The sequence below is a fragment of the Oncorhynchus clarkii genome, chromosome 4 (genome assembly GCF_045791955.1).
Source record: "Oncorhynchus clarkii lewisi isolate Uvic-CL-2024 chromosome 4, UVic_Ocla_1.0, whole genome shotgun sequence".
NCBI lineage: Eukaryota > Metazoa > Chordata > Actinopteri > Salmoniformes > Salmonidae > Oncorhynchus > Oncorhynchus clarkii.
Genome location: NC_092150.1, coordinates 222544 through 235782, shown reverse-complemented (window position 1 = coordinate 235782; position 13239 = coordinate 222544). Strand labels below are relative to the sequence as shown.

The 13239-nt window shown below is 54.4% G+C and overlaps 1 protein-coding gene across 1 annotated transcript in view; it reads right to left on the bottom strand.

Annotated features, from left to right (window-relative positions):
• The window catches only part of LOC139406268 (anoctamin-1-like), a 297670-nt gene that overhangs the window by 123541 nt on the left and 160890 nt on the right, over positions 1-13239 (bottom strand). The window contains exons 8-12 of the mRNA XM_071148720.1: positions 12842-12897; positions 12706-12753; positions 12468-12532; positions 12114-12248; positions 11068-11228 (exon numbers count right to left, since the gene is read on the bottom strand). Of these exons, the coding sequence (XP_071004821.1) occupies positions 11068-11228; positions 12114-12248; positions 12468-12532; positions 12706-12753; positions 12842-12897 (465 nt within the window). The remainder of the gene's footprint in view (positions 1-11067; positions 11229-12113; positions 12249-12467; positions 12533-12705; positions 12754-12841; positions 12898-13239) is intronic.

The window sequence follows — 13239 nt, the reverse complement described above, 5'->3', positions numbered from 1 at the left end:
GTGGATATGTAGGTGCAGTAAGGGGGTATGTATGGGGAGTAAGGGGGATAGATAGTTGCGGTAGGGGGTAGGTAGGGGCAGTATGGGACAGGTAGGGGCAGTATGGGACAGGTAGGGGCAGTACGTGGGTAGGTAGGGGCAGTACGTGGGTAGGTAGGGACAGTATGGGACAGGTAGGGGCAGTATGGGAAAGGTAGGAGCTGTATGGGACAGGTAGGGGCAGTAGAGGGGTAGAAGGGAGTATGTGGGGCATTAGGGAGGTGGGGCAGTAAGGGATTAGGAAGGAGTAGTAGTGGATATGTAGGTTCAGTAAGGGGGTATGGGACAGGTAGGTTCAGTAGAGGGGTAGAAGGGAGTATGTGGGGCATTAGGGAGGTGTGGCAGTAAGGGATTAGGAAGGGGTAGAAGTGGATATGTAGGTTCAGTAAGGGGGTATGGGACAGGTAGGGTCAGTAGAGGGGTAGAAGGGAGTATGTGGGGCATTAGGGAGGTGGGGCAGTAAGGGATTAGGAACGGGTAGTAGTGGATATGTAGGTGCAGTAAGGGAGTATGTATGGGGAGTAAGGGGGATAGATAGTTGCGGTAGGGGGTAGGTAGGGGCAGTATGGGACAGGTAGGGGCAGTATGGGACAGGTAGGGGCAGTACGTGGGTAGGTAGGGGCAGTACGTGGGTAGGTAGGGACACTATGGGACAGGTAGGGGCAGTATGGGACAGGTAGGGGTTGTATGGGACAGGTAGGGGCAGTATGGAACAGGTAGGGGCAGTAGAGGGGTAGAAGGGAGTATGTGGGGCATTAGGGAGGTGGGGCAGTAAGGGATTAGGAAGGGGTAGTAGTGGATATGTAGGTGCAGTAAGGGAGTATGTATGGGGAGTAAGGGGGATAGATAGTTGCGGTAGGGGGTAGGTAGGGGCAGTATGGGACAGGTAGGGGCAGTGTGGGACAGGTAGGGGTAGTACGTGGGTAGGTAGTGGCAGTACGTGGGTAGGTAGGGACACTATGGGACAGGTAGGGGCAGTATGGGACAGGTAGGGGTTGTATGGGACAGGTAGGGGCAGTATGGAACAGGTAGGGGCAGTAGAGGGGTAGAAGGGAGTATTTGGGGCATTAGGGAGGTGGGGCAGTAAGGGATTAGGAAGGGGTAGTAGTGGATATGTAGGTGCAGTAAGGGGGTATGTATGGGGAGTAAGGGGGATAGATAGTTGCGGTAGGGGGTAGGTAGGGGCAGTATGGGACAGGTAGGGGCAGTATGGGACAGGTAGGGGCAGTACGTGGGTAGGTAGGGGCAGTATGGGACAGGTAGGGGCAGTACGTGGGTAGGTAGTGGCAGTATGGGACAGGTAGGGGCAGTATGGGACAAGTAGGAGCAGTATGGGACAGGAAGGGGTAGTATGGGACAGGTAGGAGCAGTACGTAGGTAGGTAGGGGCAGTATGGGAAAGGTAGGGGCAGTATGGGACGGGTAGGGGCAGTATGGGACACGTAGGGGCAGTACGAGGGTAGGTAGGGGCAGTATGGGACAGGTAGGGGCAGTACGTGGATAGGTAGGGGCAGTGGTGGGTAGGTAGGGGCAGTAGTGGTTAGGTAGCGGCAGTGGTGGGTAGGTAGGGGCAGTGGTGGGTAGTTAGGGGAAGTAGGGAACAGGTAGAGGCAGTAGGGGGGTATGTATGGGCAGTAGGGGCAGTAAAGGTAGGTAGGGGCAGTACGAGGTAGGTAGGGTCAGAAGGGGTAGGTAGGGGCAGTAGGGGGTAGGTAGGATCAGTAGGAGGTAGGTAGGGGCAGTAGGGGGTATGTAGGGGCGGTAGGGGGTAGGTAGGGGCAGTATGTGGGTAGGTAGGGGAAGTATGGGACAGGTAGGGGCAGTATGGGACAGGTAGGGGCAGTACGTGGTAGGTAGGGGCAGTATGGGACAGGTAGGGGCAGTACGTGGGTAGGCAGGGAAAGTGGTGAGTAGGTAGGGGCAGTGGTGGGTAGGTAGGGGAAGTGGTGGGTAGTTAGGGGAAGTAGGGGACAGGTAGAGGCAGTAGGGGGGTATGTATGCGCAGTAGAGTGGTAAATAGGGGCAGTAAAGGTAAGTAGGGGCAGTACGTGGGTAGGTAGGGGCAGTAAAGGTAGGTAGCGGCAGTACGTGGGTAGTTAGGGGAAGTGGTGGGTAGTTAGGGGAAGTGGTGGGTAGTTAGGGGAAGTAGGGGACAGGTAGAGGCAGTAGGGGGGTATGTATGGGCAGTAGAGTGGTGAATAGGGGCAGTAAAGGTAGGTAGGGGCAGTACAAGGTAGTTAGAGGCAGTAGGGGGTAGGTAGGATCAGTAGGAGGTAGGTAGGGGCAGTAGGGGGTAGGTAGGGGCAGTAGGGGGTAGTTAGGGTCAGTAGGGGACAGATAGGGGCAGTACATGGGTAGGTAGGGGGCAGTACGTTGGTAGGTAGGGGCAGTATGGGACAGGTAGGGGAAGTATGGGACAGGTAGGGGCAGTATGGGACAGGTAGGGGCAGTACGTGGGTAGGTAGGGGCAGTATGGGACGGGTAGGGCAGGATGGGACAGGTAGGGGCAGTACGTGGGTAGGTAGGGGCAGTATGGGATAGGTAGGGGCAGTACGTGGGTAGGTAGGGAAAGTGGTGGGTAGGTAGGGGCAGTGGTGGGTAGGTAGGGGCAGTGGTGGGTAGTTAGGGGAAGTAGGGGACAGGTAGCGGCAGTATGGGACAGGTAGGGGCAGTATGGGACAGGTAGGGGCAGTACGTGGGTAGGTAGGGGCAGTATGGGACAGGTAGGGGCAGTACGTGGGTAGGTAGGGGCAGTATGGGACAGGTAGGGGCAGTATGGGACAGGTAGGGGCAGAATGGGACAGGTAGGGGCAGTATGGGACGGGTAGGGGCAGTATGGGACAGGTAGGGGCAGTATGTGGGTAGGTAGGGGCAGTATGGGACAGGTAGGGGCAGTACGTGGATAGGTAGGGGCAGTGGTGGGTAGGTAGGGGCTGTAGTGGGTAGGTAGGGGCAGTGGTGGGTAGTTAGGGGAAGTAGGGGACAGGTAGAGGCAGTAGGGGGGTATGTATGGGCAGTAGAGTGGTGAATAGGGGCAGTAAAGGTAGGTAGGGGCAGTACAAGGTAGTTAGAGGCAGTAGGGGGTAGGTAGGATCAGTAGGAGGTAGGTAGGGGCAGTAGGGGGTAGGTAGGGGCAGTAGGGGGTAGTTAGGGTCAGTAGGGGACAGATAGGGGCAGTACATGGGTAGGTAGGGGGCAGTACGTTGGTAGGTAGGGGCAGTATGGGACAGGTAGGGGCAGTATGGGACAGGTAGGGGCAGTATGGGACAGGTAGGGGCAGTACGTGGGTAGGTAGGGGCAGTATGGGACAGGTAGGGGCAGTATGGGACAGGTAGGGGCAGTATGGGACAGGTAGGGCAGTATGGGACGGGTAGGGGCAGTATGGGACAGGTAGGGGCAGTACGTGGGTAGGTAGGGGCAGTATGGGACAGGTAGGGGCAGTACGTGGATAGGTAGGGGCAGTGGTGGGTAGGTAGGGGCTGTAGTGGGTAGGTAGGGGCAGTGGTGGGTAGGTAGGGGCAGTGGTGGGTAGTTAGGGAAAGTAGGGGACAGGTAGAGGCAGTAGGGGGGTATGTATGGGCAGTAGGGGCAGTAAAGGTAGGTAGGGGCAGTACGAGGTAGGTAGGGTCAGAAGGGGTAGGTAGGGGCAGTAGGAGGTAGGTAGGATCAGTAGGAGGTAGGTAGGGGCAGTAGGGGGTATGTAGGGGCGGTAGGGGGTAGGTAGGGTCAGTAGGGGACAGGTAGGGGCAGTACGTGGGTAGGTAGGGGCAGTACGTGGGTAGGTAGGGGCAGTATGGGACAGGTAGGGGCAGTATGGGACAGGTAGGGGAAGTACGTGGTAGGTAGGGGCAGTATGGGACAGGTAGGGGCAGTACGTGGGTAGGTAGGGAAAGTGGTGGGTAGGTAGGGGCAGTGGTGGGTAGGTAGGGGAAGTTGTGGGTAGTTAGGGGAAGTGGTGGGTAGTTAGGGGTAGTAGGGGACAGGTAGAGGCAGTAGGGGGGTCTGTATGGGCAGTAGAGTGGTAAATAGGGGCAGTAAAGGTAGGTAGGGGCAGTACGTGGGTAGGTAGGGGCAGTAAAGGTAGGTAGGGGCAGTACGTGGGGGGTAGTTAGGGGAAGTGGTGGGTAGTTAGGGGAAGTGGTGGGTAGTTAGGAGAAGTGGTGGGTAGTTAGGGGAAGTAGGGGACAGGTAGAGGCAGTAGGGGGGTATGTATGGGCAGTAGAGTGGTAAATAGGGGGAGTAAAGGTAGGTAGGGGCAGTACGAGGTAGGTAGGGGCAGTAGGGGGTAGGTAGGATCAGTAGGAGGTAGGTAGGGCAGTAGGGGGTAGGTAGGGGCAGTAGGGGGTAGGTAGGGTCAGTAGGGGATAGGTAGGGGCAGTACGTTGGTAGGTAGGGGGCAGAACGTGGGTAGGTAGGGGCAGTATGGGACAGGTAGGGGCAGTATGGGACAGGTAGGGGCAGTACGTGGGTAGGTAGGGGCAGTATGGGACGGGTAGGGGCAGTATGGGACAGGTAGGGGCAGTAGGTGGGTAGGTAAGGTAGTATGGGATAGGTAGGGGCAGTACGTGGGTAGGTAGGGAAAGTGGTGGGTAGGTAGGGGCAGTGGTGGGTGGGTAGGGGCAGTGGTTGGTAGTTAGGGGAAGTAGGGGACAGGTAGGGCCAGTATGGGACAGGTAGGGGCAGTACGTGGGTAGGTAGGGGCAGTATGGGACGGGTAGGGGCAGTATGGGACAGGTAGGGGCAGTACGTGGGTAGGTAGGGGCAGTATTGGACTAGGTAGGGTCAGTACGTGGGTAGGTAGGGAAAGTGGTGGGTAGGTAGGGGCAGTGGTGGGTAGGTAGGGGCAGTGGTGGGTAGTTAGGGGAAGTAGGGGACAGGTAGGGGCAGTATGGGATAGGTAGGGGCAGTACGTGGGTAGGTAGGGAAAGTGGTGGGTAGGTAGGGGCAGTACGTGGGTAGTTAGGGGAAGTGGTAGGTAGTTAGGGGAAGTGGTGGGTAGTTAGGGGAAGTAGTGGACAGGTAGTTAGGGGAAGTAGGGGACAGGTAGAGGCAGTAGGGGGGTATGTATGGGCAGTAGAGTGGTGAATAGGGGCAGTAAAGGTAGGTAGGGGCAGTACAAGGTAGTTAGAGGCAGTAGGGGGTAGGTAGGATCAGTAGGAGGTAGGTAGGGGCAGTAGGGGGTAGGTAGGGGCAGTAGGGGGTAGTTAGGGTCAGTAGGGGACAGATAGGGGCAGTACATGGGTAGGTAGGGGGCAGTACGTTGGTAGGTAGGGGCAGTATGGGACAGGTAGGGGCAGTATGGGACAGGTAGGGGCAGTATGGGACAGGTAGGGGCAGTACGTGGGTAGGTAGGGGCAGTATGGGACAGGTAGGGGCAGTATGGGACAGGTAGGGGCAGTATGGGACAGGTAGGGGCAGTATGGGACGGGTAGGGGCAGTATGGGACAGGTAGGGGCAGTACGTGGGTAGGTAGGGGCAGTATGGGACAGGTAGGGGCAGTACGTGGATAGGTAGGGGCAGTGGTGGGTAGGTAGGGGCTGTAGTGGGTAGGTAGGGGCAGTGGTGGGTAGGTAGGGGCAGTGGTGGGTAGTTAGGGGAAGTAGGGGACAGGTAGAGGCAGTAGGGGGGTATGTATGGGCAGTAGGGGCAGTAAAGGTAGGTAGGGGCAGTACGAGGTAGGTAGGGTCAGAAGGGGTAGGTAGGGGCAGTAGGAGGTAGGTAGGATCAGTAGGAGGTAGGTAGGGGCAGTAGGGGGTATGTAGGGGCGGTAGGGGGTAGGTAGGGTCAGTAGGGGACAGGTAGGGGCAGTACGTGGGTAGGTAGGGGCAGTACGTGGGTAGGTAGGGGCAGTATGGGACAGGTAGGGGCAGTATGGGACAGGTAGGGGAAGTACGTGGTAGGTAGGGGCAGTATGGGACAGGTAGGGGCAGTACGTGGGTAGGTAGGGAAAGTGGTGGGTAGGTAGGGGCAGTGGTGGGTAGGTAGGGGAAGTTGTGGGTAGTTAGGGGAAGTGGTGGGTAGTTAGGGGTAGTAGGGGACAGGTAGAGGCAGTAGGGGGGTCTGTATGGGCAGTAGAGTGGTAAATAGGGGCAGTAAAGGTAGGTAGGGGCAGTAAGTGGGTAGGTAGGGGCAGTAAAGGTAGGTAGGGGCAGTACGTGGGGGGTAGTTAGGGGAAGTGGTGGGTAGTTAGGGGAAGTGGTGGGTAGTTAGGAGAAGTGGTGGGTAGTTAGGGGAAGTAGGGGACAGGTAGAGGCAGTAGGGGGGTATGTATGGGCAGTAGAGTGGTAAATAGGGGCAGTAAAGGTAGGTAGGGGCAGTACGAGGTAGGTAGGGGCAGTAGGGGGTAGGTAGGATCAGTAGGAGGTAGGTAGGGCAGTAGGGGGTAGGTAGGGGCAGTAGGGGGTAGGTAGGGTCAGTAGGGGATAGGTAGGGGCAGTACGTGGGTAGGTAGGGGGCAGAACGTGGGTAGGTAGGGGCAGTATGGGACAGGTAGGGGCAGTATGGGACAGGTAGGGGCAGTACGTGGGTAGATAGGGGCAGTATGGGACGGGTAGGGGCAGTATGGGACAGGTAGGGGCAGTAGGTGGGTAGGTAAGGTAGTATGGGATAGGTAGGGGCAGTACGTGGGTAGGTAGGGAAAGTGGTGGGTAGGTAGGGGCAGTGGTGGGTGGGTAGGGGCAGTGGTGGGTAGTTAGGGGAAGTAGGGGACAGGTAGGGCCAGTATGGGACAGGTAGGGGCAGTACGTGGGTAGGTAGGGGCAGTATGGGACGGGTAGGGGCAGTATGGGACAGGTAGGGGCAGTACGTGGGTAGGTAGGGGCAGTATGGGATAGGTAGGGGCAGTACGTGGGTAGGTAGGGAAAGTGGTGGGTAGGTAGGGGCAGTGGTGGGTAGGTAGGGGCAGTGGTGGGTAGTTAGGGGAAGTAGGGGACAGGTAGGGGCAGTATGGGATAGGTAGGGGCAGTACGTGGGTAGGTAGGGAAAGTGGTGGGTAGGTAGGGGCAGTACGTGGGTAGTTAGGGGAAGTGGTGGGTAGTTAGGGGAAGTGGTGGGTAGTTAGGGGAAGTAGGGGACAGGTAGAGGCAGTGGGGGGGTATGTATGGGCAGTAGAGTGGTAAATAGGGGCAGTAAAGGTAGGTAGTGGCAGTACGAGGTAGGTAGGGTCAGAAGGGGTAGGTAGGGGCAGTAGGGGTTAGATCGGGGCAGTATGGGGTTAGGTCGGGGTTTGTAGTGGCAGTAGAGAGAGGTGGGGTAGTAAGGGATTAGGAAGGGGTAGTAGTAGGTAGGTTGAGTAGCAATGGGGTAGTTAGGGGCAGATAGGTTCATTAGGGTTAGGTAAGGACATTAGGGTTGTAGGTAGTTGTAGTAGGGTGTAGTTAGGGCCAGTAGGGGGTAGTTGGGGGCAGTAGGGGGTAGTTGGGAGCAGTTGGGGGGAGTAAGGGGTAGGTAGGGGGAGTAAGGGGTAGGTAGGGTAAGTAAGGGGTAGGTAGGGTCATTAGGGGTTAGGTAGGGGGAGTAAGGGGTAGATAGGGTCATTAGGGGTTAGGTAGCAGCAGTAGGAGTTAGGTAGCAGCAGTAGGGGTTAGGTAAGGACAGCAGGGTTGCAGGTAGTTGTAGTAGGGGTAGTTAGGGTCCTTAGGGGTTCGGTAGTTGTAGTGGGGGGTAGTTAAGGTCATTATGGGGTAGTTAGGGCCTGTAGGAGGTAGGTAGGAATAGTATGGGGTAGTTAGGGCCAGTAGGGGGTAGGTAGGGCCAGTAGGGGGTAGGTAGTGCCAGTATGGGGTAGGTAGGGCCAGTAGGGGGTAGTTAGGGGCAGTAGGGGTTAGGTAGGGGCAGTGGGGCGTAGTTATGGTCATTAGGTAGTTGTAGTAGGGGGTAGTCAGGGGCAGCATAGGATAGTTAGGGGCAGTAGTGGGTAGATAGAGGTAGTAGGGGGCAATATGGGGTAGTTAGGGGAAGTGGTGGGTAGTTAGGGAGAGTGGTGGGTAGTTAGGGGAAGTGGTGGGTAGTTAGGGGAAGAGGTGGGTAGTTAGGGGAAGAGGTGGGTAGTTAGGGGAAGTGGTGGGTAGTTAGGGGAAGTGGTGGGTAGTTAGGGGAAGTGGTGGGTAGTTAGGGGAAGTGGTGGGTAGGTAGGGGAAGTGGTGTGTAGGTAGAGGCAGTAGGGGACAGGTAGAGGCAGTAGGGGGGTATGTATGGGCAATAGAGTAGTAAATAAGGGCAGTAAAGGTAGGTAGGGGCAGTAGGGGGTAGGTAGGGGCAGTAGAGTAGTAAATAAGGGTAGTAAAGTTAGGTAGGGGCAGTAGGGGGTAGGTAGGGGCAGTAGGGGGTAGGTAGGGTCAGTGGGGGGTAGGTAGGGTCAGTAGGGGGTAGGTAGGGTCAGTAGCGGGTAGGTAGGGTCAGCAGGGGTAGTTAGGGTCAGTAGGGGGTAGGTAGGGTCAGTAGGGGTTAGGTCGGGGTTTGTAGCGGCAGTAGAGATAGATGGGGTAGTAAGTGATTAGGAAGGGGTAGGTGGAGTAGCAGGGGGTAGTTAGGGGCAGTAGGGGTAGATAGGGTCATTAGGGTTAGGTAGCAGCAGTAGGGGTTAGGTAAGGACAGTAGGGTTGTAGGTAGTTGTAGAAGGGGGTACTTAGGGGCAGTAGGGGGTAGTTAGGTGCAGTAGGGGGTAGTTAGGTGCATTATGGGTTAGTTAGGGGGCAGTATGGGGTCAGGTAAGGACAGTAGGGTTGTAGGTAGTTGTAGTAGGGTGTAGTTAGTACCAGTAGGGGTTAGTTGGGGGCAATAGAGTGTAGGGGGCAGTGGGGTGTCAGTTAGCGGGCAGTAGGGTGTCAGTTAGGGGGCAGTAGGGTGTCAGTTAGGGGCAGTAGAGTGTCAGTTAGGGGGCAGTGGGGTGTCAGTTAGGGGTGCAGTAGAGTGTCAGTTAGGGGGCAGTGGGGTGTCAGTTAGGGGGCAGTAGGGTGTCAGTTAGGGGCAGTAGGGTGTCAGTTAGGGGCAGTAGGGTGTCAGTTAGGGGCAGTGGGGTGTCAGTTAGGGGGCAGTGGGGTGTCAGTTAGGGGGCAGTAGGGTGTCAGTTAGGGGGCAGTAGGTTGTCAGTTAGGGGGCAGTGGGGTGTCAGTTAGGGGGCAGTAGGTTGTCAGTTAGGGGGCAGTGGGGTGTCAGTTAGGGGGCAGTGGGGTGTCAGTTAGGGGGCAGTAGGGTGTCAGTTAGGGGGCAGTAGGGTGTCAGTTAGGTGGCAGTAGGGTGTCAGTTAGGGGGCAGTAGGGTGTCAGTTAGGGGGCAGTAGGGTGTCAGTTAGGGGGCAGTAGTGTGTCAGTTAGGGGGCAGTAGGGTGTCAGTTAGGGGGCAGTGGGGTGTCAGTTAGGGGGCAGTAGGTTGTCAGTTAGGGGGCAGTGGGGTGTCAGTTAGGGGGCAGTGGGGTGTCAGTTAGGGGGCAGTAGGGTGTCAGTTAGGGGGCAGTAGGGTGTCAGTTAGGTGGCAGTAGGGTGTCAGTTAGGGGGCAGTATGGTGTCAGTTAGGGGGTAGTAGGGTGTCAGTTAGGGGGCAGTAGGGTGTCAGTTAGGGGGCAGTGGGGTGTCAGTTAGGGGGCAGTAGGGTGTCAGTTAGGGGCAGTAGGGTGTCAGTTAGGGGGCAGTAGGGTGTCAGTTAGGGGGCAGTGGGGTGTCAGTTAGGGGGCAGTGGGGTGTCAGTTAGGGGGCAGTAGGGTGTCAGTTAGGGGGCAGTAGGGTGTCAGTTAGGGGGCAGTAGGGTGTCGGTTAGTGGGCAGTAGTGTGTCAGTTAGGGGGCAGTAGGGTGTCAGTTACGGGCAGTAGGGTGTCAGTTAGGGGGCAGTAGGTTGCCAGTTAGGGGCAGTAGGGTGTCAGTTAGGGGGCAGTAGGGAGTCAGTTAGAGGGCAGTAGGGTGTCAGTTAGGGGGCAGTAGGGTGTCAGTTAGGGGGCAGTAGGGTGTCAGTTAGGGGGCAGTAGGGTGTCAGTTAGGGGGCAATAGGGTGTCAGTTAGGGGGCAGTAGGGTGTCAGTTAGGGGCAGTAGGGGTAGGTAGGGTCATTAAGGGTTAGGTTTCAGCGGTAGGGGTTAGGTAAGGACTGTAAAGTTGTAGGTAGTTGTAGTAGGGATTGGGTAATGGCAGTAAGGGGAAGTTAGAGGAAGTAGGGGGTCGTTAGGGGCAGTTAGGGGTCAGTTAGGGGCAATAGGGGTCAGTTAGGGGCAGGTAGGGGCAGAAGGGGGTAGGTAGTTGTAGAAGGGGGTGGTTAGGGCCATTATGGGGTAGTTAGGGCCTGTATGGGTTAGGTAGGGATAGTATGGGGTAGGTAGGGCCAGTAGGGGGTGGGTAGGGGCAGTAGGGGGTAGGTAGGGGCAGTAGGGGGTAAGTAGGGGCAGTAGGGGGTAGTTATGAGCAGTAGGGGGTAGTTATGAGCAGTATGGTGTAGTTATGAGCAGTATGGGCTAGTTAGGGTCATTAGGGGTTAGGTAGTTGTAGTAGGGGGGATTCAGGGGAAGCATGGGATAGTTAGGGGCAGTAGGGGGTAGGTCGGGGCAGTAGGGCATATTTAGGGGCAGTAATGGCTATTTAGGGGCAGTAGGGGATAGGTAGGGACATTAGAGTTTAGGTAGCAGCTGTATGGGTTAGGTAAGGACAGTAGGGTTGTAGGTAGTTGTAGTAGGAGGTAGTAAGGGGCAGTATGGGGTAGATAGGAGTAGTAGGGGGCAGTATGCGGTGGTTAGAGGCAATATGGGGTAGTTAAGGGCAATATGGCGTAGTTATGAGCAGTATGGGGTAGATAGGGATAGTAGGGGGCAGTATGCGGTGGTTAGAGGCAATATGGGGTAGTTATGAGCAGTATGGGGTAGTTATGAGCAGTATGGGGTAGATAGGGGTAGTAGGGGGCAGTATGCAGTGGTTAGAGGCAATATGAGGTAGTTAGGGGCAGTAGGGGGGCCCAATAAGGGGTAGGTAGGGCAATAGGTAGGAGCAATAGTGGTGTAGGTATGGGCAGGAAAGTAGTTATATATATATATATATATATATATTGATACCCCAGAGGGACATGAAGATGGCGAAGAGGGTGGTAGCTCCGTTGTCAAACAGGTAAGAGGCTCGAGTCAACGAACAGACTGAACTCAGCTTCCAGTAGTCACACACCGCATCACACAGTGGACACATCGTGAAGTTCAGACTGTCATCACACATCTCCTGGCTGAAACACACGAGAACAAAACATAAACACAGCCTGAAGTAATGATTGATTATGGTAACTGACGTAATGATCGTGGTAACTGACGTAATGATCGTGGTAACTGATGTAATGATCGTGGTAACTGACGTAATGATCGTGGTAACTGACATAATGATCGTGGTAACTGACATAATGATCGTGGTAACTGACGTAATGATAGTGGTAACTGACATAATGATTGTGGTAACTGACATAATGATCGTGGTAACTGACGTAATGATCGTGGTAACTGACGTACTGATCGTGGTAACTGATGTAATGATCGTGGTAACTGACGTAATGATCGTGGTAACTGATGTAATGATCGTGGTAACTGATGTAATGATCGTGGTAACTGACGTAATGATCGTGGTAACTGACGTAATGATCGTGGTAACTGACGTAATGATCGTGGTAACTGACGTAATGATCATGGTAACTGATGTAATGATCGTGGTAACTGACGTAATGATCGTGGTAACTGATGTAATGATCGTGGTAACTGATGTAATGATCGTGGTAGCTGACGTAATGATCGTGGTAGCTGACGTAATGATCGTGGTATCTGACGTAATGATCATGGTAACTGATGTAATGATCGTGGTAACTGACGTAATGATCATGGTAACTGATGTAATGATCGTGGTAACTGGCGTAACGATCGTGGTAACTGACGTATTGATCGTGGTAACTGATGTGATGATCGTGGTAACTGACGTAATGATCATGCTAACTGAAGTTATTGGAAAATTGTTATGAAGAGTAACTAAGGGCAGGATTCAACAATCAGTAAAATAAAGAGAGACACATTGATGTACAGAAAGCATGGGAGAGAGAATGAGGACTGTGTGTGGTGTGTATGTGTACCTGGGCACATTAGTGTTGACAGTGAGGACACCATAGAGGAACACAATAAGGCCCAGTAGAGAGGGCGGGACCAACATCCGGGTGTAAACTCCCATCCAGGCAAAGTACAGACCAATCGCCTCCCCAAAATACTTCCTGTTAGTGGTCAGAGTCAATATAGTACTTCTTATTACAGGTCAAACAGGCAGACAGATACATTTTAGGTTATACCTGATTAGGTCCAGACAGACAAACTTTAGGTTATACCTGATTAGGTCCAGACAGACACACTTTAGGTTATACCTGATTAGGTGCAGACAGACACACTTTAGGTTATACCTGATTAGGTGCAGACAGACACACTTTAGGTTATACCTGATTAGGTCCAATGGCTGGTATTTGAACATCACTCCATAGTTGGCCCACTCCTCATATAGGAGCTGAAACACACACACACACACACACACACACACACACACACACACACACACACACACACACACACACACACACACACACACACACACACACACACACAGCGTTAACTAGATGTTGCTTCTCTGGAATCATAAGACATGCTAAACGACACTGCTGACCAATCACATGAGCTCACCTGTCTGTCGTTCCTCTGATCCCGCCCTCCTTTCCTGGTGAATGACCCCTGAGGACAGAACAGTGTTACCTCTAACCCCCTCACGTTAACTTCTGAATGTTTCACCATGTTATCATGGGGATGGAATCATACTCACATCGTGTGGAGGAAAGGCAGAGTTATAGACACCAGTAGCTAATAACGATGAGATACCTGATAGAGAGAGAGACAGAGTTATAGACACCAGTAGCTAATAACGATGACATACCTGATAGAGAGAGAGTTATACACACCAGTACCTAATAACGATGAGATACCTGATAGATCTAAGCTGGTGCCGGGGCAAGGCAGACGTTTTACGTTCCCCCAGCCGAATGGGTTATTTGTTTGTTTATTTGCGTTGTTTGTAACTTATTTTGTAGATAATGTTGCCGCTACCGTCTCTTATGACCGAAAATAACTTCTAGACATCAGGACTGCGATTTCTCACCACTGACTGGCAGAATAATTGTTTTCCCTTTCACGACTCTGACGAGCTCGACATGAAGGATATAC